The following is a 27613-nucleotide window of genomic DNA, read 5'->3' as shown; positions in this document are numbered from 1 at the left end:
GAACTTATTTATTTATGTGTTTATTATTTTCTTCCCATAGGTGAGACTCAAAAATTAACTGAGCTACTTCTAGAGGGCTACGACCACATTACTGACATTGAAGATGATGAAGACAACTCCATTCAAAACGTGGTAGAACAGAGAAAATTTCAAGAGACTTTGGAGTTTCTGGAATCCATTCCTGAATTTGAGGTTCGTCACAGTACCATTTTAATGTATCCTGCATACTTAAAGATGAAAAAAACTAGAGCTGTAAATAAATTAGTGGCAATGTAGTCCAGGCACTCGCAGGAGACTGGGCATATGCAAATAGGATATGGGTACAGTCAGGTGGCGCTGTTGTTAATATGTAGTGTGCATTTGATGGGCATCCAGTCGCGGGAAGTTAAGAGTGTCGATTTCACCGCCCTAAAGCATGATCAACGTTCGTGCATTAAAATCGAGGTTGCCCATGGCAAAAATGCATCAGAATGTTATAGAGGATTACGTGAAGTCTGTGGCGAGAATGCCTTACCGTACAGGATGGTTGCATGGTGGGTCAAGGCGTTTCATGTGAATCAGAACTAAGGTCTTGGAACACCCTCCATACTCACCAGACATGAGTCCTTGTGACTTTGACCCAGGGTGCGAAATCAGAAATAAATGGTGGGGGGAGGGACATAGGGCTTAACTACTAGTGTTTATTCAGGCAGTATTTCATGACGGGGTTTAAATTTCTCCTGTAATTTAATTACCCCTCCCCGCAGACAAATGTAGATTGTAGCTCTTTCTTTTGAATTTTGAATTTTGTTGTTATAACGAGAATGATAAACAATAGAACATTATTCCAATCAGCTGAGAAGTATTGAGAGACTGTCGCTTTCTTACAAAAGGCCAGACGAGGCGCAATTTGTCCTGATTTATTGCTTTATTAGTGGAAGCTTCCTCTATCAGGGCTACGTTTTGACTGAAAAATTTTCTATTTGTACATTGCGTAAGTGAATATTGTCTTATTGGCTACTTATCGGAAACACACCCTCTCCAAGAAGTACAGGGGTGGTGTAAGCTCGAGCTACTTAGAGAAATTACAAAGGAGGAGAGCTTCAAGTAATTTATATTTTTTCCCGGGTTTCAGATGGACTTGTCAGAGTGAAACATGAATAATAGGTTTCAGGTCCGGATTGCCACTGCTGCGTTGTTTTATTGCTGAAGGTCTGGCTGTCACTTGAATTATTGCTGATGTGTTCATAAAAATATGTACAGTAAAAATCATTAATTTCAGTCATAAATTATATGTGTTCTACATTTTCCTCATAATTTTATAATGAAAGAATTCCCCCCCAGGCAATTTTAGTGGGGGGAACCTTTGAGATAAAATTGTCGGAGGGGGGAATCCCTCCCTTCCCCCCCCACGATTTCGCACCCTGCTTTGACCTGTTTCCAAAGTTGAAGGAACCCCTCCGAGGCTGCCAATTTCCTGACAAGGCATATGTACCCTGCACAGTAGGGTGCTCCGTTAATGTCATCAACACAGAACACCTTACCAATGGTCCCCAGTGGCTTCCCAACATTTGGCAAAAGGTAATAGACTTTCTTGGGTACGTTGAAGGAATTTAATATAATTTTACTTGTTAGTTTATTAAATATTGCATTCTATTAATATTACCACTACTTCATGTATAGCCCTCGTATCTTAATTTGTAGTTTAATTGCTTGATATCTCTGCAAGAGCAATCACATTTAGAATACTGCAAATATATACACACATACTTTGGCAAAAGGTCTCTCTTTCTTCAGTGCATCCGATTGTCACAAATTGTAGATGGTTGAGGTAACAGGTGTATAAATTTTAGTTGAACCAGTACAGAAATAATAAAGAATTATGAGAGGTGTCTGGATGTTGCGAGGGGTGTTGAGATAAGTATATCTTACTTAGATGATGAGATTACAGAATATGAAGTAATAGAGGTGATGGGCAAAGCCAAATGTAGGAAATCAGGTGGGTTAATTGGTTTATCTAACGAGTTTGAAAAGAAGCAATTCAAAGTAAACAAATGCTGGGAATTTTAGTAAAGGTATGTAATAAGATATTTGAGCTTGCAGAATTTCTGAAGGACTGACAGAGGGGTATAATCTGTCCAATTTATAAAAAGCGTGGGGATAGAGGCAATCCTAGTAATTATAGAGGAACAACACTATTAGATTCCCTCAGCAAAGTGTACACGGTAATCTTAGCAAATAGATTGATGAAGTGGGTAGAAGAGTTTAACATCCTCACGATATTCCAGAGTGGATTCAGAAAGGGGAGAAGAACAACTGACAATATCATGATTGTCAAAATAATAATAGATAATTATTTAAAAAAGAAGGGAAGTAAATTATATATTGCCGCAGTTGACTTTGAGAAGGCCTTTGACACAGTCTTCAGGGGGCATTGCTCGAGAAGTTGGGCCAGTTAGGGATGTTGAACAAGATGAGAAGTGCGATTGAGGCTATATATGAAAGAGTATATTGCAGTATGTTAGGGTCAATTTTAGGTTTTTAGTGTATACGTTCACGAAAATTGATAATATTTGTAGAGAGATGAGATAATACAAAATGCAAAGAATCCAAGTTATAAGTCTGTGTATGTCTAGAAGCCAAAGCTCTGAGCCCAAGGTCACGCGCAAATGAAAACACCAACCAAGTCTTTCGCAGCACATACACAGTACTCGCAAGTTCAACAATCAAAATAAATTCCAAGGTGTCAGCAGAATAGTGCAGAGATTATTTTCTGGACCTTTACCCAGGAGGTATACCGTGGTAAGTGCATAAAAGAAAAAGGGGAGGGAAAGCAGGGATAGCAAAAAGAGCCCAAACAACAAGGTTTAAATCACAAGATGTATTACGAGACCACCAGAAGGAAAGATTTTTACAATCAAGAACACCTTTGATAAGTATGAAACAAAAATAACAGTAATTACGTTTAGGTGCGTAAGCAAGAATTGGAAAGTTTACATGGAACTCCACAAGGGAAAGTAGATTTTGAGATAGTAACAAGAATTTTCTAAATTATGTTGGCAATAGAAAAAGAATTTAAAAGGGCGATGATCAGACTAAGAGTAGACCTAATTTTAACCCTATTAACAAGACATAATATGTACATCTGGGGAAACACATTATGGAATGACTGGAAATAGCATATCTTATGGACAATGCCAAAGGAATCTAACAACAATTTTTTTTTACATTAAAAGAGAAAAAGCACCATAATTATACATCATGTGAAAAAAAAGAGTATAGGCCACTATTACAATTAAGAACAACGTAAAATTTGTGAAAACAGAACGCAAGTCAACGGAACAGAAAAAAAATACGCAAGGAAGGGGGAAAAATGCAGGATTAAAGGAAATGACGAGGGTGAGAGAGGGTAAAAAACCAGGCTGCTGTGTCTATTTCCGTATTAATAAAATCACGCACACACAGGGCATACACAAAGTTCCGTGTCAATGGTGGAGTTCACCAAAGCACAAGTCCTTTTGCACAAAATTCTGACCAAGTCTGAAGAATTTGTTTAACAAGCGACATGAAGTGCCCAGAATGAGCCAAAGTTCAAAAAAATATGTATGCTAAGGCCTGAAGGGCTAAGGAGTGAAGAAAATCGAAAGTATTAAGATATCATAAATTACAAGTCTGCTCACCCTGCACAAAGATGATATGATGTGACGTAGAATAGAATGTTTAAAATCGCCACGGGCCAGCCGTGCGAAAGAGTTCCTGCTCCAACTGCTTTACATGCACAAAGACTACCTGACCGCCGATGGAAAGGCAGCGGCGAGTTATATAGCGGAGCGAAGTGTAATCTGGAATATACGAGAAACAGGTGATGTAATCAAGAGCCGGCGAGGAAGGCGAGACAGCACGAAGTCGCTGGCGAGGTGGGTGAGTAGACGGAGCACAGTTTGTCCAGTAGGAATGTTTATGGCAGCACGATGGCGAAGTATGCAGAAGGTAAGATGAACATGTTGTTGTTTGAGGCATCAGTCCATAGACTGGTTTGATGCAGCTCTCCATGCCACCCTATCCTGTGCTAACCTTTTCATTTCTACATAACTACTGCATCCTACATCTGCCCTAATCTGCTTGTCATATTCATACCTTGGTCTACCCCTACCGTTCTTACCACCTACACTTCCTTCAAAAACCAACTGAACTAGTCCTGGATGTCTTAAGATGTGTCCTATCATTCTATCTCTTCTTCTTGTCAAATTTAGCCAACAATAAGAACATGAACGTTTTATACAATACTTCACACATCAACAAGACCAGCAGTTTTTTAAAATCAGGAGTTTATAGGATCAAATGTACCACCTGTAAAAAAACCTACATCGGGCAAACCGGGAGAAACTTCATTATCAGATACCACGAGCACACTAACGCAATAAAATATATTCCTTGTATTATTAACTATTACCATAATATCTCATTTCACTTGTTATTCTTGAAAATAACATTTTCTTAGGATTTCGCCAAAAGTGATCTTTGCTCCAATACGGCTGATGATGACCCCTAGATGGTACTGTGTAATTTATAATTTTGTGAATATATTTTAGTATTGAAAAGGTGGAAACGTTTACGTTGTTATTATTATTACTTATATATTATTCTCAGTTCAATACGGACCAAAAACATGAAATTCATAACCATTAAAAATTTAGCCAAATCGATCTCCTCTCACCAATTCGATTCAGTATCTCTTCATTCGTGATTCAATCTATCCATCTCACCTTCAGCATTCTTCTGTAACACAACATTTCAAAAGCTTCTATTCTCTTTCTTTCTGAGCTAGTTATCGTCCATTTTTCAATTCCATACAATGCTATGCTCCACACGAAAGTCTTCAAAAACATCTTTATAATTCTGAAATCAATGTTTGAAGTGAGCAAATTTCTTTTCTTAAGAAAACTCTTCCTTGCTTGTGCAAGTCTGCATTTTATGTCCTCCTTACTTCTGCCATCATTAGTTATTTTACTACCCAAGTAACAACATTCATCTACTTCCTTTAAGACTTCATTTCCTAATCTAATATTTCCTACATCACCTGCCTTCGTTCGACTGCAATCCATTACTTTTGTTTTGGACTTATTTATTTTCATCTTGTACTCCTTACCCAAGACTTCATCCATACCATTCAGCAACTTCTCGAGATCTTCTGCAGTCTCAGATAAAATAACAATATCATCGGCAAATCTCAAGGTTTTGATTTCCTCTCCTTGACTGTGATTCCCTTTCCAAATTTCTCTTTGATTTCCTTTACTGCCTGTTCTACGTAAACATTGAAAAGGAGCGGGGACATACTGCAGCCTTGCCTCACTCCTTTCTGAATTGCTGCTTCTTTTTTAAAGCCCTCCTTTCTTATCACTGCAGACTGATTTTTATACAGATCCCTAACATCTTCAGAATCATAAATAGCTTGGTCCAATCAACATTATCAAATGCCTTTTCTAGATCTATGAATGCCTTGTAAGTGGGCTTGTCCTTGATTCGATCCTCTAAGATCAGACGTAAAGTCAAGATTGCTTCACGTGTTCCTAAATTTCTTCTGAAGCCAAATTGATCTCCCAACTCAGCTTCAACTTATTTTTCCATTCTTCTGTAAATAATACGTGTTAAAATTTTGCAGGCATGAGATACTAAACTAATGGTGCGGTAGTTTTCACACCTGTCAGCACCGGCTTTCTTGGGAATAGGTATAACAACATTCTGCCGAAAATCGGATGGGACTTCTCCTGTCTCATACATCTTGCACACTAAATGAAATAACCTTGCCATGCTGGTTTCTCCTAACGCAGTCAGTAATTCAGAGGGAATGTAATCAATTCCAGGTGCCTTGTTCCTATTGAGGTCACTCACAGCTCTGTCAAACTCTGACCTCAAAATTGGGTCTCCAATTTCATCAGCATCAACAACCTCTTCATGTTCCAGAACCAAATTATCTACATCTTTACCTTGATACAATTGTTGGATATGCTCCTGCCATCTTTCTGCTTTGTCTTCTTTCCCTAGAAGTGGCTTCCATCTGAGCTCTTAATATTCATACACCTAGATTTCCTTTCTCCAAAGGTTTCCTTGATTTTCCTGTATGCAGCATCTACCTTTCCCAGGACCATACAGCCTTCGACATCCTTGCACTTCTCCTTCAGCCATTCTTCCTTAGCTACCTTGCACATTCTATCTACTTCATTCTTTAATTGCCTGTATTCTTTTCTGTCCTCTTCATTTCTAGCATTCTTGTATTTTCGTTGTTCATCAATCAGGTCTAGTATCTCCTGAGTTTTCCACTGATTCTTAGTTGATCTTTTCTTCCTTCCTAACATTTCTTCAGCAGCCTTACTGACTTCATTTCTCATGACTCTCCACTCTTCCTCTACAGTGTTTCCTTCATCCTTTTCATTTAGTCCTTGTGCAACATGTTCCTTGAGACTTCAACTTGTCTAGATCCCATCTTTTTTCATTCTTTCCTTTCTTCAATTTCTTCAACTTCAGATGGCATTTCACGACCAACAAGTTGTGGTCAGAGTCCACGTCTGCTCCTGGGAAAGTTTTGCAATCCAACACCTGGTTTCTGAATCTCTACCTAATCATAATGAAGTCTATTTGATACCTTCCAGTGTCTCCAAGTCTCGTCCACGTGTACAGCCGTCGTTTGTGGTGTTTGAACCAAGTATTGGCAAGGACTAAATTATGATCAGTGCAGAATTCAACCAGCCGACTTCCTCTTTCGTTCCTTTGTCCCAATCCAAATTCTCCTACTGTACTACCTTCTCTTCCTTGGCCTACCACTGCATTCCAGTGTCCCATCACAATTAGATTCTCGTCACCTTTTACATATTGTATTAAATCTTCTATCTCCTCATATATTCTTTCGATTTCTTCATCATCCGCTGAACTAGTAGGCATATAGACCTGCACTGTTGTGGTGGGCATTGGTTTTGTGTCTATCTTGACGACAATAATTCTTTCACTATGCTGGTCGTAGTAGCTTACCCGCTGCCCTATTTTCTTATTCATTATTAAACCAACTCCTGCATTTCCCCTGAACATAGTAGCCATGATTTAGGGAGCACGTAACAAGTATTAGAGCAGATGATGGGGTAGTATGTGGATTGATAGAGTCAAATATGGGGTTTAAACAGGGGTGTAAGTTATCACCAATTCTATTTTTGTTATGTATAAATTATATACTACAGGCTCATGGTGGAGAGAAGTGGGCTTGTCCAGTATTAGGAAATCTAGACATACCAGGCTTGATCTTTGCAGACGATGTTCTTCTGATGACACTAATGGCTAGAGGCATGAAAAAAAAGTATAAATGAGGTGACAGAATACTCCCAAAAATGGTCAATGAAAATTAACATTGGTAAGACAAAGGTGTTGGTATGTAAGAAGAGAGGAAAAAGAGCAGAAAATGAGCAATGGATGATAAAGAAAGAAAAATGGAGATACCTTACAAACTAGGAATATATATAAGTAGCAATGGGAAATGTATTCTCCAATTAAGACAAGCGAAATGGAAAGGCTTGGCAGCCATTTCAGTAATAAAGATTTTAGAAAATAAGTTCCCTAATATAGACTATAAGATCCAAAAATTGGTTTTTCTGGCTGTAGTAAAGAGCGGAATGTTATATGGTACTCAGATATGGGGAGTAGAAGAGGCAAGTAAATGCTGAACCAAATAGTAAGTTTAGTAAAATTGTAATGGGACTGACATATCGTACAGCAAATTGTGGTGCTAGACTAATATGTGATGAGAATATTCAAGTGGACATTTTAAAGAGAATGAGTTATTGGTTACGGGTCAAAAGGGGAGAGGGGGTCTGCTCCGGCAGAGGGCATATCAACACCAAACGGACAATAGTCTGAAGATTCTTGGTTAGGTAAAGTTAAAAATATCTTAGAATTTGGGTTTGGGCAATTATTGGGAGATAGACATGGTTAGGGGAGAGGCTACATTATGGAAGAGAATCGTACGTATGGTCAAGGATATTCAAAGATAGTATTTTTTTTTTTTTTTTTTTTTGCTAGTTGTTTTACGTCGCACTGACACAGATAGGTCTTACGGCGACGATGGGACAGGAAAGGGCTAGGAGTGGGAAGGAAGCGGCCGTGGCCTTAATTAAGGTACAGCCCCAGCATTTGCCTGGTGTGAAAATGGGAAACCACGGAAAACCATTTTCAGGGCTGCCGACAGTGGGGTTCGAACCTACTATCTCCCGAATACTGGATACTGGCCGCACTTAAGCGACTGCAGCTATCGAGCTCGGTCAAAGATAGTTGTTGGAGTCTGAGTGCAGGAGCAAGCCGACCCTCTTGGTATTTAATAAGGATAAGTAACGTAAACTGAAGACAAAGAAGAGGGTTGATATGGTGGATGAGAGGAATCCACAAAAAAACAAGGAATGGACAAGGGAAAAGCACAATAAAAGATGCGCATTGTGTGTGGAAATGAGAGAAGAATTTCATCTCCTAAAAGTATGTATAGAAACTATAGTGATTAGAAGAACTTTTTTTAGTAATAGTGAACTATTAGTATTAAATCAGAAAAAAAAATGATCTTAAAATTATAAGATGGATGAAAAATGAATGGAATAACCATAGTAATTTTAGCAAGTACTTAGCTGTAGTTAGAAATATGTCTATACGAAAGTTACAGGAAAGGAGTAGTTATAGTACTTAGCTGTAGTCAGAAATATGTGAATATCGGTAAAAGCTATATGCACAATTACTCAGGCACTGAGAGAGACAGGGGCATACCCACAGCTGATGGTTATCCGTAGTTTGGGAAGTGGGATGTGGTGTGTGCATGGGTGCTCTGAGCTTTTAGCTTATATAGCAGTTATGAGGTGATAGCAGTGGCCTCCACAGTATGCACTAGCCAGCGTCTTGGTAGGTGTGCTAGGTACCAACTGATGAGCCTAACCTAGCACATGAGGGCGAAACGCTGGCAACCAGGAATGAGTTAGTTTGGGAAGTGGGATGTGGTGTGTGCATGGGTTCTCTGAGCTTTTAGCTTATATAGCAGTTATGAGGTGATAGCAGTGGCCTCCACAGTATGCACTAGCCAGCGTCTTGGTAGGTGTGCTAGGTACCAACTGATGAGCCTAACCTACCACATGAGGGCGAAACGCTGGCAACCAGGAATGAGTTAGCTGGAAAATATATAATGTCCAATAATGGACCATTTATATTGGTATTGTAAATTTACTCATTCGGGAGAAATATTTCAGATTCCCTGTGGGAATCAACATCTATATCATCTTCTCCTCAGCTGCCGGAGATCTGTGGTGGGGAGAGATAGGAGGCTTGTCCCCTGGTTGGTGGTTATCTGTGACTTGGGGGAGGATTTGTCATATACGCCCATGCAGGCACTTGCACAAAAGAATATTGTAAGTAGGCTTGTATTCCAGATATCATAGGATCTATGAATTGGAGGAAACTCTGTATAGACTTCTGGAAATAAATATAATAAAAAATTATTGCAGGCTCATTCTAAGAATTAACAACTACTCAGTATTTTAATGTTTACAAATGGAAAATCCCTATTTAAATTAAGATGGTGAAAGCGATTGTTATGTTACATGAAAAATAAAAATAAACAATCAAACCAAAAACCACAAACTAATGAAGTCACCAAAAAAACTCCCTGGTGTTTCTTACCTTTTAAGTTTCAAATTAACATCATACAGCGTGGTGCATGAATAATTGACACATTTGAAAAGCAAATATAAAATGCAACTTATGTACTATGTTGTTCAAATTTTGTGCAAACCTCCTTTGTTTCATGGAAATAACTGTAGATTTGACACCGCTGCTTTGCCTCCGAATGTCTGCATTCCAGTGAGCTTTCTGCCATGGCTGACCGCGGCTGACTCTCCGTTCAGCAGCATGCCAAAATAGTTATCTTTTATTGCGAATCAAAAAGTGTTAAGGCGATACAAAGGAAATTTCAAGCTGTATTTCAGACAGTTTGGTCTCCTGAAAACGTTGCTGCACTGAGAGTTACCATTCAGCGCAGCCCACACAAGTCAACATAGCGAGCTTCAAGAGAAGTGTAATATTGCACCGTTCAGTCCAAACAATGTTACACAGTGACCGTCTACCTGTACAAAATGACTGTACTACACAAGCTAACAGATCTTTAATGCAGAAGAGACTACAGTACACCTTATGGACTCAAGATAAAGATGAAATACTGTTTAACACTTGGTTCTCTGATATGGCCTATTTTCATCTCAACGGGGCAGTTAATAAACAAAATGTGCAGTTTAGGGCTGCAGAAAAAACAGACATTATTCATGAAAAAATATGTATGGGGAAAAGTGAGTGTGTAGGTAGCTCTGGGTGAATTGGACCATTTTTCTTCAGTCAGACAATTAATGCACAGTGATACACGAACATGCTGGAGAATGAATTCATGTCTCAAACATCTCGCTGCAGAACTCCCTATTCATACACCGTGGGTTATGAAAGACGCTGCAACACCTGTTATTCTTGAGTTTTGAGGGGAGTATCTGGTGATTGTGTAATGTCTCATCGTTACCCACAGTACAACAATAATGGCGGATTCTTCTGGCCTCCTTTAAGCCCATATTTAAATCCTTGTGATTTCTTTTTATGGGGCTATTTGAATAAAGACTCTTTGCTTCAAGACCTCAATGCCGCATGGAAATGTGTGCTCGGATTGTGCAGCTCTGCAGTGAAATTCATAAAGACCTGTGCCACAAAGTTGTCAGAAACATGTGTACTCGCCTCGAAGAGGTTGTCCGCCGCAGTGGAGGCCACATTGAACATGTAATATAGTGAAATGTATTTTGAAGGTCCAAGCTACCTGTGTCTAAAATTTCATTAGTGTTCTATGAAAAATAAAGTGTTATTCTAAAAGAAAATGTGTCAACTATTCGTGCACCACCCTGTAACATTTCTTTGATATTAATATTAATTTTACCATAATTTAGGGCATGTATTACGACTGTCAGATAAACATCCAGATACGCAAGCTGCAGTTTTGCAAACTGGAAGTTAAATATTTTCTTGCATACTACCAACTGATTTTAACTGCAGAATTGTTATGCAGAAGATGTAATAACATTGCATTAGCAATAAGGTTACTGAAAATGTGAAATTTAGCATGGTGGTATATATGTTCCTGGGTGGATTTGTTTACCACTATTTCTTTTGAATTTGTATTACTAGAGTCCAATACACTAGTGTATCCAGGTGGGGGACTCAGAGGGGCTGGGACCCCTCAAAATGTTTCCTGAAACTAGAGCGAGAATCAGCCGTTGTTTTACGTATGGTACGAACAACTTAAAAAATTAAGCCGAAATGTTAAATTAATGCAGCGACAAAGAATCTACTAGCAAGACTCAGTAGGGCCATACATAATTCTCCATATTTGTACTTCTTGAACGAAAGGAAAACACTTGGGATTGTGATGCGCGGGGATATTTCCCCGTAGAGGCCTCAGTATTGGGAATATAACCGTGTGTTGACAAATTTCAAGAGGTGAGGAAAAGGGCAATTAGCAAGGGATTACTCAGTTGGAGGGTGGAACATGACCGCCGAGATAATGGGGGCCACGGCCAGAAAGAGTTGTAAGCTTACAACATCGTGTCAGCTTTCGCACATTGGTTCCAGGAAACAACAATATCCTAGGGATCGTGGGGTTGTACCATAGTTGAGAGATGTGCTGTGTTTAAGTTGCAGCGTTGGGAAGACTGTGACAGGATTGTGAGCTGCACGTTAGTTCCTCATTTGTGCCATATAAGTAATGTTTTTTGAAGATGGACAGTTTTGTCATAAAGAAACCAAAACTATGTGCATCCTCAGTAAGTTATGAAAAAGTTTTTTATTCTAAGAGTAGCAAGACAGATCGCAAATGTATGTTTAAGTTCTATAGATAGGCCTATATATATTGTTAAATGTCGAGGGACTGATTAGAACCTTAAATTGCACCATCAAATGTGCGGGTGACTATTTTGTAATTAGCAGGCATGATAACTCAGTTCCAATGGTTCTATCTTCTCATCAAGACAGTCGAGGCTTGAATCGCAGTCAATGCATGAAACATTTTTAAAATGGGAAGTCACATTCTATTGATTCATATTCTACTTTAAACGCTAGATCCCATCCCTTACCTTTCTTTAGTACTTTCGAGCCATAACTGCATCATTTATGGTGGTGTATTTTGAGTATCCAACCACTCTTCAGGCTTACCTTGTACCTTAAATGGTGAGTGGATGCAGTGGCATACCCACAAAATAATTTCAATGGGTGGGGTATAAGTCCAGGCCACCAGCGTGCATACAACTTTTCTTTGGAAGGGGTTGTGAAAAGATTTTTTATTTATATAGAATATGCTTTAGGTTGCACCATAGGTCTTATGGTGATGATGGGAAAGGGAAGGGCTACAAGTGGGAAGGAAGTGGCTGTGGCCTTAATTAAGGTACAGCCCCAGCATTTGCCTGGTGTGAAAATTGGAAACCACGGAAAACAATATTTAGGAATGCCGAGAGTGGGGTTCGAACCCACTATCTCCCGGATGCAAGCTAACAGCTGTGCGCCCCTAACCACACAACCAACTCGCCCGGTGGATATGAAAAGAAAGCCAGCCCTGCCGAGTGGGGTGATGGATCTTCAGTAGATATTGATGGTTTTGATTGTTACCATGTAATTATATCTAACAATCGAAATCATAGATTCTGTACTCTTAACATAAACTGGCTGCATTAATGAAACTGTTCGTAAAATTGATAATACTATTCTTTGTTTGTGAGGAAGTAGAATATTCATTTAATTTGTCTTGTTAAAAAGGGAACCACTTTGGTACTACGCCCCGCGAAGGTGACTACCTTCCGGGTCGTAGATATTTCGATTACGGAAGACTCATGAACAACTCTATTGCACCCACATGGGGGCCACGGCCAGAAAGAGTTGTAAGCTTACAACATCGTGTCAGCTTTCGCACATTGGTTCCAGGAAACAACAATATCCTAGGGATCGTGGGGTTGTACCATAGTCAGTGCCGGGAATCGAATGCAGGATGCCTTGAGTCAAATTCTAAAATAAGGAGACCTAAAAGTAAACATCCGGCCCCATGGTGTAGGTGTAGCATGCTGGCCTCTTACCGGAGGACCTGGGCTCGATTCCCAGCCAGGTCAGGAACTTTTACCTGGATATGAGGGCTAGTTCGAGGTACACTCAGCCCATGTACTTATAATTGAGGAGCTATCTGATGGTGAGATGCCGGCCCCAGTCTAGAAAGCTAAGAATAATGGCAGAGAGCATTCGTCGTGCAGACCACCCCACACCTCGTAATTTGCAGGCTTTCGGGCTGAGCAGCGATCGTGGTAGGCTGTTAGGTCATGGAGTTTGGATTGGAAAAGTAAACAGAGAAGAAAGTGACATCCTGCAAGGCTCTTTAGCTTCCAGCTAGTTCTTCCGTCCGGTCTCATGCATTTAGGACAATTGGAGAATGTACGCCTTAATAAATGCTCCTCGTAAAACCTTTGTAAAAATACTATCTGCATCTATTTATAACAATAATCACAAATGCCTCCTTTTCATGCGGCTTAGTTGGTTGAGTCGCTGTCCTTCTGAGTCTGAGTTTGCAGGTTGAAATCCCAGCTTGGGTCAGTGGCCCTTAAAACGGTGTTGAAATGGCAACAGCTCCATATCGTTGGTTTCTGGCAAGTTAATAAAAAATTTACATACAAATAATAGCGTCAAAAAACTGTAACTTTAGGGGCCGATGACCTTCGATGTTAGGCCCCTTTAAACAACAAGCATCATCACCATCAAACTGTAATTTTATACTAATATATTCTGTATCCCAGGCATGTGAGGGAAACTACTGTAATAGGACAGGGTAAACCCTACCTAGCATATGATGTGACATGTATTTTTCTTTACCAACTAACAAAATATCTATACCCATACCCCTTACATTCTATATATATGTTGTAGTTGTGTATATCTTTGCTACATTATTTCTATAACATGTCACTTCTTTATAGCTTATCACATGACCTTTAGCATAATAAAATTACTGTATATATTTTAAACCATAATATTGCATCTTTACTCAAACTATGTATTCTTGCATTCATTTCACTTGTACTCGGTATATATGAAATGCTGCAGTTATATTGGGATGGGAGTAACAAAGGAGTCCAGATACCCCAAAAGTTTTAATGGATGTACTTTTATTAAGCATTTTATATATAATGTATCATATTATTAGTTTCCAGAATCCACACAAATCCATCACTCTTACTTGGATCCAAGGACATTAATTTCCTTTTGTTTTTTAGGTATTCTATACCATCTAAACTCTGTTCTATACCACTAAACTCTGAAAGTTTGGACACCTATGACAATAAATTTCTGGATGAAGAACTACCTTAATGGACCCCCCAAACTGAAATCCTGGCTATCCTACTGGTCCAATAGCAGACACTTATTAGGCTATAATGTGGAAATTCCAGCCATGAAAAGAATTAGGACTACCGGGCGAGTTGGCCGTGTGGTTAGGGGCGCGCGGCTGTGAGCTTGCATCCGGGAGATAGTGGGTTCGAATCCCACTGCCGGCAGCCCTGAAGATGTTTTTCCATGGTTCCATTTTCATACCAGGAAAATGCTGGGGCTATACCTTAATTAAGGCCACAGCCGCTTCCTTCCAACTCCTAGGCCTTTCCTATCCCATCGTCACCATAAGACACCTGTGTCGGTGCGACGTAAAGCCACTAGCCAAAAAAAAAAAAAAAAGAGAGAGAATTAGGACTGAAGTCTACACATATGAAGAAACTTTGAAATTAATTGAATATGTAACAAAAAAAAAAAAAAAAAAAGCAGAAATTGATGGAGAAAATAAAAAGACTGAAAATGTTACATGGATGAAAAAGGTAAGATTCAAGTTATGTATCTTATCAAATAATTCCTACCACTTGATATAATTTTGGTTTTTCTCTAATACTAATTACGAGGGTCATCCTCTCTCCAAACTCCAAAAGTGGACTGTGAACCCACAAAAACACCCACAACTTTTTTTTTCGGCCGGGTCGCACCACAACTTTAACAACGCACCCAGCCAACGTAAAAAAGCAAATAGGACTGACACCAAGAGGAAGTCGGCCTCCCCTATAATGTATACCTACCTTCTCGGTGACATAGACCCAGCGATCCCGGAAGAAGGAACTCTGTCCGACCAGCGCCTACACCGTCATCAGATTGAATGGAAACGGCGCTCCCACAAGGGAAGTCCTCTTATTTTACCCATCACTGGAGGACTATGATAAGGCTATGGAAAATGGTGTCTATATCCGAGGAGTGCTGTACTCCATAATGGAGACCTCATTGTAGCTACTCGCCCAAATACTGTTAGAACAGCAACAGCAGCTGCCCCCTCCCTCCACCTACCTAATCACCACCACAACTACCACCACCACCACTACTACTACCTCCATTCATGCCACAACCAACACTCCTACTACCACTAGAGTAACAACTCACCCCTCTCCTCTGATGACATACGCCCTGCCCAGGGCCAACAGGAAGTAAATACTACCCTCTAGAAAATCATAAAATATCAGAGTAATCTGCAAGCAAATTTATGGAAATTAACCCTAATCAAACTTCTAAGGGTTTCCTGTATATGACTAAACCATTTACATGATCATAGAATTACGGCTCATGCATATAGGATGGCTTAGCACACATCATATTTGGGAAGTCAAAGTCAGGTAAAATAATTAGATGAGCTACAAATCATCCATAATCTGAGCTAATACATCATATTAGTAGCATCGGACATACAAATAGTCTGGCAATCATACAACATATTCCTCATCCAACCTCATGGTAAAAAAAAAATTGCATGTGAAGAAGAATGTGACAAGTCACATGCACAATGCAGGAAAATATCATCGTGAAAATCACAGTAGTTGTAATACAAACCAAGCAAATTGGCTGTGCAGTTAAGATCATGCAGGTGTGAGCTTAAATTCAGGAGATAGTGGATTCGAATCCCACCATCGGCAGGCCTGAAGATGGTTTTCCATGGTTTCCCATTTTCACACCAGGCAAATACTTGGGCTGTACCTTAATTAAGGCCGTAGTCACTACTTTCCTAATCCTAGCCCTTCCCCATCTTTCTGCCGCTAAAAACCTTTGATGTGTTAGTGCGTCATTAAACACATAGCAAAAAAAGTTTTTATATGGAATGTTAAACTCATTAGAAGAAACTCCTATTATATATTAACTCATTGTCATTCCTAGCTAGCACATGGCAAATTCAAATGTTTGAGTTCATATAACAATAAAAAAGCATGGTGCAGTTCATAACTTTACATAATTTTATCATAAGTATTCCTCATAAGGAATCCATAATGGCATAATAATCATTGATTCAACATCTATGATTTTCCACACACAAGACACTTTATCAAACATTCTACCGAAATAAAACATATCATCTATACAACACATCACATAAATCCCAAGAAACACTTTTGTCAATTAACCACACGCAATAAACTCGGCACTCAAAAATAAATATTATTATCACAAATATTACCTGTCTGTTGTTGTTTAGAATCATTATTATTAGGCCATCTAAGCTTCCAATATCATACAAGATTAAAGAAGTTGGTTTTAGAAGATATTCTGTCCATTCACTCATCAAATGACATTATTGAGATCATAACAACCTTAGAATTCCAGTATCACAAATATATGTAAAATCTATAATAAGTTTAAGATAAGTTAAACATCGGGAATCATGATTATTAATTTATTATTCTCTGTGATACACTCTACTGAAACTTAATTTAGGAATACTTTTCATAAGTACCAATAAATTATCATACAAATGATATAGAAATAACATTTTAAACATTCTGCACATGAGGATGGAAAATGTCACATTATGTTTCACTAAATATTATCTACTTCAAACGACCAGAGAAAGATTTCTAATTCAACAAGATATACTTTACAGAGAGAGGAAAGGTTAAAATAGATTCAGTTTCTCATCTTTCTACTGCATCTCTCATACCCAGCATTTGATAAAATTGCTATCCATCTTCTCCCAGACGATGCAAATGCATTTATCACATCATGATGTCTTCGAGATGTGCACTCATACAATCCATTTCTACCTGCATGAATACGCACTTTTTCAGGATAACTTCAAGTAGTCATCAATAGCTGTCCTGGTTCCTCATCGTCTTGCAGCAATCTCGCAGAATAATTCCCAGTCAGTAAACTAAAAAATTCTTTAAGCTTTCTACTCAGTGTGGATTTTACATTTAACAGTCATCAATAAATTAGAAGTCATTCATCACTCATCTGTATTTAGAGCAGTCACCCAGGAGGCAGATTTCCTATCAGTCCCTTACCTAGACTTTCCTTAAATGATTTCAAGGAACTTGGCAATTTGTCAAACATTTTCCTTGATAACTTATTCCAATCCCTAATTCCTATTTATATAAATGAATATTTGCCCCAATTTTTCCTCTTGAATTCCAATTTTATCTTCATATTAGTATCTTTCCTACATTTAAAAATTCTACACAAGCTTATTCAACTACACATGTCATTCCATGCCTTCTCTCCATTGACAGCTTGAATATACAGCTTAGTTGACCAGCTTGCCTCCTTACTCCCAAGTCTTCCCAGCCCAAAGTTTGCAACATTTTAGTAACATTACAGTTCCGTCAGAAATCATCCAGAACAAATCGTGCTGCTTTCCTTTGAATCTTTTCAAGTTCTTGTCTCATGAAATCCTAGTGTGGATCCCATACATTGGAACAATACTCCAACTGGGGTCTTACAGGGGACCTATATGCCCTCTCCTTTGCATCCTTAGTAGAAACCCTAAATACACTCTTAACAATATGAAGAAATCTGTAACCTTTATTTACAACCTCATTAATGTGATTACCTCAATGAAGATCATTCCACATATTAACACATAGGTAAAGATAGGAGCTTGAAAGAAGAGTTATCCGAGCAATGTGGTCGGGAATGCGCTAGCCTTCGCTCCTCTCCTCGCCCCTCACTTCTCATCCTCAAGCTTGTTTATGTACCTGCGTTTCTGGAAACTTAGTCCTTCGCAGTCACAGTGTCCTCAGGTGGTTTCTAACTATAAGGCACTCAGTGTAATTTTGTATATAGCACATGGATTGCATTTGTTTATTAATGGACTACGTCTGACTAGCAAAACATTAAGATAAGGCAGTTTACAACTAATAGTAGTTTTGAAAGCTATATACACTTGTACTCTTGGTTATTTCCACTGGCTCTGGGACTGACACTGGGCATTTGTGCCAACTTCAACATTAGATTTCATCCCAGATAGAACCCATCCTCACGCAGAAAATTGAAAGAACTCCCATTAGTATTTTTATTTTATTTTAATAAATATTTTTTTAAAATATATATATTCCATGCAGCCACCAACAAAAATAAGATTGCCAAAATGGTCGTCAACATCCAATAACGGATACAGCACTAGAAGAAGACAATATTTACTTCTCATATTTCAAATGCAGTAAGCTTCAGGAAGGTCAATTTCTGCTGATGATCGCCATCTGACCGCGTTACCAATACATTCTCACCCTCACACCTGTCTTAACATGTTCGTTATCTGTGGCCAGCTGTTAATGGATGATTGTGTGAATGCAGAGTAGAGCTTCGGTATCAGAGGTTATCAACAGATCTTCATTTCTTCCTTCTTTCTTTCTTTCTTTCTTTCTTTCTTTCTTTCTTTCTTCCTTCTGCAGGTAGTAGAGATTAATAATCAATTAATTTGCTTTAGTGGAAAATATGTCATATAGCTCGTAGTTTTAGTAAAATAAAAAATTGTACCAGTGAAGACAAAATCGAGAACAGTTGTCACAACACTTCCACCAGTCACAAGCTCTATGGAAAAAATAAAGGTGAAGTAAAACAATAATAAACCATATTGAATATGTGCCAAAGGCTGTAGCCATATTGAAACACCGGATCCCGTGAGATCTCCGAAGTTAAGCAACGTTGGGCGTGGTCAAGATTTGGATGGGTTGCCACGCGCTGTTGGTGGGGGGTAAGGGAATGGAGGAGCAGAAAGGAACTGGCCACCCTACCGTACGTAAACTCCGGCTCAGGCACACCTCTGCAGAGGTTCGGACCTGCCTTCGGGCAGAATACAACTTTAATAATTGAATTTGTGCAGTATAATAATGTTATTAATTTTATGTCATGAATTATTCCCTGCAAGAGTTATTTTACATGCCAATAAATCTGTCTACACAAGGCTGACATATTTCAGCACCTTCAAATACCGTCAGACTTAGCCGGGATCGAAACCACCAACTTCAGCTCTGAAAGCCAGTGCTGTATCATCTGAAGAGGGCGAGAGAGGGAGGGAATATTTTTAGAGCCAAAAATATAATCACTTTTCAGCTATGAGCCAACACATATCTGACTCAAATCACTATTTGATGTCCATCAATCATGACCTGAATATTTTAAAAGTTGCACCTTGCTCAATATCTTTGAAAATTGCTACATTCATCTAGAACAATACTTTAACCCTAATTGCAATCTTGATGAAATATCCAAGGAGCCTAACATTTTATTTTATATAATTATCTCAATCCATAAAGAACAAAAATCCAATATGAGCAGAAGCTGCAATGCCCCCCCCCCCCAGTTCTCCATTACCCCTTCATCCTTACTCCTCCTGCAATCTGAGCTCCCACCGCCAGCTTCTGCTAAAACCTGATGTTCAGTGTGCTGCACTTTGCTGCTGGCATAAGGCTCCCTTTGGGTTCTGTAAAAGTGAGAGAGGAGGGTAAGTTCACGTTATACATTACTCTGATTTTTGTTTCACTACAGCGGTTCAAATTTTCTGCTTTCTTTACAGATATCTGGTCTGATCCATATCGACAGATTAACACCTACTAGGCCACTACTCATCTCTGTAATAGTTATAGATGTCCCCCTTGATCAGTGTGTATCAAGGTTATTTTTCAAGACCAAGCAAGTCAAGATTGAATGTAACATACACCTTGCTAGTATTTTCATTTTGTAGTATAATGTTTTGTGACATGTGGACATGAATGTCATCAAATTTTTCATCACATTTTATTTATGCCAACTTTTTAGATCTTTATGACTGAAGATGGCCCAGGTGGCCAAAACTAGTCCCGTTTGCTAATACTGTGATGATAATGTAACTAATAATTGATAAAATATACTTACATGTGTCATTAGCCTAGTATTGAATAGGTGCACCCATTTCACTTACCAAATGTAACAACTGCCAATATGGGTCATCATGAAATTTTATCGTATGATGATTAGGGAGGTTAGGCAACAGCTTTTCACGAAACCACTTTTCAAACTTCTCTGTGTTCATCTGGCCATGATGATCTCCTGAAGATTTACTGGCCTTAAGAATTGCCCCTTCAAGGAACCCATCTTATTATTAAGTGATTCGATGAGCTTGTGTTGGTCATAATACCAGGTTGATTGTCACTTTGCCAAAACGTATTCAATGTTAAATTATTATCTACCCATGTTTCATCTGTATAAACAATGGAGCTATTATGTCTTCTGTAATGCTGCATAGCTTTTAAATACCTACAGTGCCAACTGAAGATGTTCAGGTGCTTCGCCAAAATTTTTCTTAAATTCTGACACTTTTCCGGCTTAAATCCCATCTTTCAAAATTCACCTCAAGGTGTGAATGCCCCACGAAAAATTGATTTTCTTCTTGAGGGCACTCAAAAGCTTGGGGCATGTAGGCACTTTCTTCTGGACTACATAGATGTCTTGAATTACATCTGTTATTACCCTCCTATTAAAATCATCACACAGCAATTTTCTTTCTTTGGGCTGTGGGCAGTGCTTCCCTGGTGTTGATAGTGATGTAAAGCCAGCTGCTGTAATTTCCTTGCAAATTCTACTCACTGTGCTGACTAAAATTCCAGTGTGATTAGATACACGCAAATCGGCTTGCCTCAGTAAGTGCTTCAATTGCCCTTTTCGTGCCTCTTCGTCACATTCTTGGATTACATTTCTGATAAATTTCCTAGATTCATTGTGGATAGTCTTTCCTTTCTTAGAGAAGGGTTCCATAATAGTAACGCAAAATACCACTATAATAACGTACCGGTACATATTTTATAATACAGTTATGTAAGCCTCAATTTATAAAACGCTATTAAACACTGGCAAATCAATGCTACCGAACTGTTTGACTGGCGAACTGTATCATCAGAGGGAGACTGGCTGCTGGCAGGCTGGCTGATGATACTTTTAGCAAGAGCCATAGCCGAGGCTCTCTCAAGTCCCACCTCACTCTCCTGCTAGTCAAGTTCTGAGCTTGCATCTATAATTACAGTACAGTACACCCCGTGAGATACTTTCACACCATCAACACAATAATGAAAACTGAGAGTACTTTTTCTGTTCAAGAAATTTACAACCTGACTTTTCATCCTGTTGACCATCATACCATTGTCTGCTGTCTATCACATAACGCTGTCAACATCTTTTGCAGTCACTCATAATCCTGTAATTTATTTAGTTCTCTATACAGTATAAAATCAACCACAAAAAGCTTTATGTGTGATTCTCATATCATTTATGCACATAAGAAAGCATAAAGGTCCAATAATACTGTCTTACATTACCCCATTATTACAGGATTGGATAATGCTCCACCTTCTCTAATTCTTTGAGTTCTATTTCTAGAAATGTAGTCACTCATTCAGATTCACCCCATCAAAGGCCTTGGATAGGTCAATAGTAATAGTCAATTTGACCTCCTGTATCTAACACATCTGGTATCGTTGGAATCCTACAAGTGGAGCCTCATGGGTATAAACTTCCCTAACCCTGAACTGCCTTCTCTCAAACTAGTTAGTAATTTTGCAAATCTGTCTAATATAATCAGAATTACATGGCGTAGGGACGTGGCGACCCCATCGCCCAGTGGGAAACCACTGCAATTAGCCACCCGAGTATTGGCGGGAAAACCATACCTCATTGGGTTAGGAGGAAATGCCAACCCAGAACCCTGAACATCTGGGGTTGTCCCTCTGCGGTTAACAACTGTAGTTGTAAATCGGAGCTTGCTCCACCCAAGGTTAACTACCTTCGAAAGTCAACCATGGAAAGGTCTTTTAGGAAAAAAATTCCACCGTCCTGTCCAAGAAAGCAGGAGAAGGCTACATCAGATTCAGTGGGTAGTCACCTTGAAGGCATCAACGAGTCGGAGCGTTGGCAATCACCCAATCCTATGCCAACGCATAAGAACAGGATCAAACAAGATCAGATCAACTACATTGCAACTTATAATATTAATTCTCTACTTAAAGCAGGAAAACTAAAGAACTTGACGGACGAATTAGATAAACAGAAAATTTTAGAAGCAGGACTCCAGGAGATGAGAAATACTACAGAAGAACCATTCGAATCTCAAGGCTACAGAATTTACAATGGGAAACCTGGACTAAGGGTTATGAAACAATGTCCCCAATTTGGAACTGGGTTTATAGTCAATGTGAAAATAATAGATTCGATAATCGATTTTCAAGCTATCTCACCTAGAATTGCAACTTTGAGTTTAAAAGCATCCAACAAAATATATACCATCGTAAATGCCCATGCCCCTACTAATGAAAAGAATTTTCTAACAAAGACTAGGAAAGAAGTGGGAAAGTTTTTGGATCTCCTTGACCAAACTGTAAACCAAATAAATATTAACAATATTTAGATCCTATTAGGGGACTTCAATGCCCAACTCGGAAGAGAAAAGAAATACTGAGATATCATTGGGAAATGGGCTCCACATAAACATACAAATAAGAATGGTCAAAGACTTGTTGAACTCTGCAGAGAACACAAACTAATCTCAAAGTCCACCTATTTCAAAAGGAGGCCCAACAAACTTAAAACTTAGAAACATCCTGATTGGAGAAAAGGGGAATGGCAGCTGGATAACGTATTTATGGACAAAATCTTCCACAGAGAAATCTACAATGTTAAAGTATTAAGAGGAGTAGATATAGGTTCAGATCATTATATAGTCAAAATCAAAATTAAGTTCACACCACTAAAAAAGAAACCAAAATGCAATAAACGAAAGAGGAACTTTGATCCACACCAATTAATTAGGAATGATAAATATACAGAAGTCACACAAAACATAAAACTGACAGATAACTTAGAAGAACTGGTTCCAATTCTCAGGAAACAAGCTGAAAATTTAGCCCCATTGAACACACGTAAAAGACATGCCTGGTGGACCTCAGAATGTGACAAAATTCATGAAGAAAGACATCAGGCATGGTTAAAATTTCAAACACACAAAACAGAAGAAAGTTCAACCAACCTCAAAAATATCAGGAAAAAGTTCACACAAATCATCAGGCAAACCAAGAGACAATAACAGAAAGATGTAATCAACCCAATAGAAGAAAACTACCACAAAACCAATTCCAGAAACTTTTACCAAATGTTTGGAAGACAAGTACAAAAATTTGCCCCTCCCACATTAATGCTGAAAAGTGTGGATGGAAAAATGACACATAATGACAAGGAAAATGCCGAAATCATGGCGAAAGAATTCATTAAACTTTTGAATTGTGAAGAACCCCAGGAACTGGTTCTATTTCCTTGTAGATTGTTTCATTAGAAGCTACTCTCCAGTGTCCATCTTTTTGGTATGATGGACACAGGAAGAAACGCATTTCATTTTTTGAACATCTATTCAGGACACCAGAGAACAGGATCATCAGGAGAATAATAGAAAAATAATGGAATGGTAAGTGCAACATTAAGTGGATTACAGAAATCAAGGAAGATATGGATGAACTACAAATTACAGTGGAAGACCTAAGAAACAAAACTGACAAAATCAAGAAACTCACAGACAAACAAACAAGACTGCAAACCAGAATCAACAAACAGACAATAGAAAGGGTGATTTCCGATGAAGAAAGAAGGATAAGATCAGAGAGAATGAAGAAGTACTGGGCTGACAGGAAACGAAAAATTCTTTGTATAAAGTTGGCTAGAGTGGTCCAATGAAGGCCATAAAATGTAAATAAATAATTATCAGAATTAATGTTTTCCCAGAGCTTATAAACAACACATATCAAGCTGGCTGGCCAATAAATATCTGCTTTATGTTTATCACCGTTTCCTTTGTACACAGAGGCTACTATAGCAACTCTCCATTCATTTGGTATAGCTCCTTCACGAAAACAATAGTCAAATAAGTACGTATTTCAGATACCGAGCGAGTGGCTGCGGGATTTGCGTCATGTAGCTGTAGGCTTGCATTCGGGAGATAGTGGGTTTGAACCCCACTCTGTCGGCAGCCCTGAAGATGGTTTTCCCTGGTTTCCCATTTTCACATCAGGCAAATGCTGGGGCTGTACCTCAATTAAGACCACAATAGTTTCTTTCAAATTTTGTATCATTTTTTAAATATATTTTTTAAATTGTAGATAAATTTCAGTACTTTGCCAGAGTTGGTCACTTCCTTTACCTCTACCCATGAATAGAACTATTTTTATGTACTGCTGGCTGAATACTTCTGCCTTCTCTAAGTACTCGCATATACAGCGTGATTCAGCTGCCCCTCCCAATGTAGTTTTATGCAACCCACAGTATTCATACCGTCCTGAAAACATCTGCCTTGCCGGTGTGCTCAGACACTACAACCGAATATCTTGGTATTTACTGCCTCACCATGATAGGGCGTCATAATGTTATACTCATATTAAACACTGGAAAATATTTATTTATTTGGGAAACCAAAACAGCGAGAAGCCGAATTACAGAGTTCCGCAATGAAATACATATTTACAATAGAGTAGCACAAGGCAAGCATAAAGAAAAGTGGAAGAATAATGACGAAAAAACATGTAACGATAAATATAGAGGAAAAATTAAAAACTAACATAATTAGAGACACAACATAACCTGATAATCACCTGATCACATGTGCCTTCTAGATCATATGAACCTCACATGCCAGCAAAACACTAAATTGATATAGTCATCACAGTAAACCTAATACTTGCTATAAGCTGCCCAGTATGCCGTATGGAACTGTAGTGTAGTTTGTAAAGGCGTGGCAGAGCGGGCTTGCATGTCAGGTGGGAGATTTAAGTCTGGGGCGAAGGTTACAAATTTTTGAAATATTTGTTTAATACATACCATACGCAACATAAATTCAGTACCTGCTTTCATGCAAATTGTGTGTGAATGAATGTGGCCCTAAGAAGGGCCGATTAGTTAGCAGGCCATACATACAGACCAGAAATAATAGAAACACAACTACCCTGACAATGTTTAATCACAGCAAATGCTCAATGTGACGACCATTTCAGTTTATGCACATTCGGGCCCAGTGTCCAATAGATCATCTTGCGCGCTGAAGCATTCCAGGTGTAATTGCTCGGCAGGTGCCCGTGATGAGTTGCCGGAGAGCAGATCCTCCAGCAGCAGTGGGAGTTTCTGACACAGAAAGTGCAGGTAGTGTGAGCCCGTCCAATGGTCCTCAAATAAATTAGGTCCAATCAGGTGATTCCACAATATTCCACACCAAACATTCACTCCCCATTGTTCTTGATGGGCTGACTGTCGCACCCAGTGAGGATTGTCTGGACTCCGATAGCGCATGTTGTGGCGATTGACATTCTCATTTTTGTGGAAGTGCAATTCATCCGAGAACAAGATATGCGATACGAATGCTGGATCATTATCCAGCCTGCCTAACAACCACCGACACAACTCCATTCGAGCTTCTAAATTCTGCCCATGGAGCTCTTGGTGTAGCTCAAGATGGTATAGGTGAAATTTATGTTCATGCAGTATTCATCAGACGGACAGCTGGCTGGTGTTCACCTGTCATGCAGTCGTCCTTGTGCTGATGTGTAGATTATTATGAGCTGCCTCCAGAATTGTCTTTCAACACGGCGGAATGTCATAGGAGCCGTGTGTCGCCTGTTGGGATAGCGTTCCTAGTACAGACATAGTGCCTCGCATGCATTTTGTCTTGCTTCCCCATAAATGAGGAGCATGTCAACATATTCCTCTGTGGAAAACAAGCCAAATGACAGCAGAGATTACAGTACATTCAGGCCCTAACAAGCGGAGTATGAGCAGGGCATAAGATGAATAACAGCATCATTCTACTGCTTGAATGTGGCAAATGTGGGCCTGTGTTTACCTATTCAAACATCATACCAATGCAAAAATATTTGAATGATGCAGGATTCGAACCACCGCTGGCACATTCTGCCCATTGTTAGGCGAATGCCCAACCACATCCACTACGCTACACTGCTGGAAATATGCTGGTAGTACGACGAGAGCAGAGTATATACGCCATCCGGTTCAGTGTTTAAGACATTAATTACTGCACTGTTACCTAGTTTAATGCATTGATTCCCCTTTCATTACACCCGGTCACAAGGCAAGACACATTAACATAGTTACATGGCAAAAGGACGTTGCTACATGATTTCAAGGCATCATGTTTTGTGAATGGATGATATAACATTTCGCTAGGGTTCAGAATCGTGTGCAAAATGTGCTCACTGAACATTAGTACAATACAGTACGCCTGCAGGGGAATAGCACCCCCATAACCATGTGCACGTTAGTTAGGCGGCAGCAAACAATATTGAAGAGGCTGCTGAATCACACTGTATATACTCCCCTTGTTCAATAATGATCCCTGGAATGTCCTTCTTGGAACCTGTTTCTGCCTAAAATTACCTATACATACCCTTCCGTTTCTCCCTAAAATTCATGACTGCCAATTATATTTGTCATCATGTTATCCTTAGCTGACTTTTTTGCTAAATACAATGTCCTACCAAGTTCCTTCAATCTCTCCTTTCTTCCACAGCTATTTCCTAAATATTTCTTTCTAACCTGTACCTCCTTCTTAATCTCTTTATTTCTCTGTTATAATATCGTGGGACTTACCCCTCCTTACCGCTTTTAAAGGTACATGCCCGTTTTCACACTCTTCAACAATTGCTTTAAACCCATCCCATTGGCTGTTTATAGTTCTATTTGCCATTTTCCACTGATCATAATTACTTTTTAAAAACTTCCCCGTGCCTCTTCTATCAACCATATGTTAAAGTGAGATCACGCACTACAATAACGTAACTTTGTGTCATTCACCACATGTAATTATCTTATCAAATACTAGCAAGATACCCGTGCTTCGCTACGGTATTATACTGAAATTTTTAATTGAATGGTTATTGTTTTCTATATAATCCGCTGAAATTCGCGATCTGACTCATTTTCTGAGAGAATCCGCCATAATTCTAATTTTCTAATAGATTACGGCAAGTTTCCTCCCATTTTTCAATCTTTCTTTCCAGCAATTGATTTCGTACTTCCAGGTCCAGGTCCAGGTCCAGGTATTCCACCCGGTTAGTTGTGTCTCTAAATCTTTGCCATCTTTTCCTATAAGCATTTTTAATATGGATCAAATCCTTGAGGAGATCCGGCGTGGTGTTGTCTTGGATGCCTTGGCGGTACTGAACCCGCGGCCGGACGCCATTCTTAG

The 27613-nt window shown here is 39.1% G+C and overlaps 1 protein-coding gene across 1 annotated transcript in view; it reads left to right on the top strand.

Moving 5' to 3' along the window:
• Nucleotides 1-27613, top strand: part of LOC136863713 (uncharacterized) — a 562466-nt gene that overhangs the window by 470002 nt on the left and 64851 nt on the right. Inside the window, exon 19 of the mRNA XM_068226053.1 lies at nucleotides 41-192. Within this exon, the coding sequence (XP_068082154.1) occupies nucleotides 41-192 (152 nt within the window). The remainder of the gene's footprint in view (nucleotides 1-40; nucleotides 193-27613) is intronic.

Source organism: Anabrus simplex, chromosome 2 (assembly GCF_040414725.1).
Source record: "Anabrus simplex isolate iqAnaSimp1 chromosome 2, ASM4041472v1, whole genome shotgun sequence".
Lineage (NCBI taxonomy): Eukaryota > Metazoa > Arthropoda > Insecta > Orthoptera > Tettigoniidae > Anabrus > Anabrus simplex.
The sequence above is the reverse complement of the archived record's forward strand: the minus strand, read 5'-3'. Positions and strand labels throughout refer to the sequence as shown.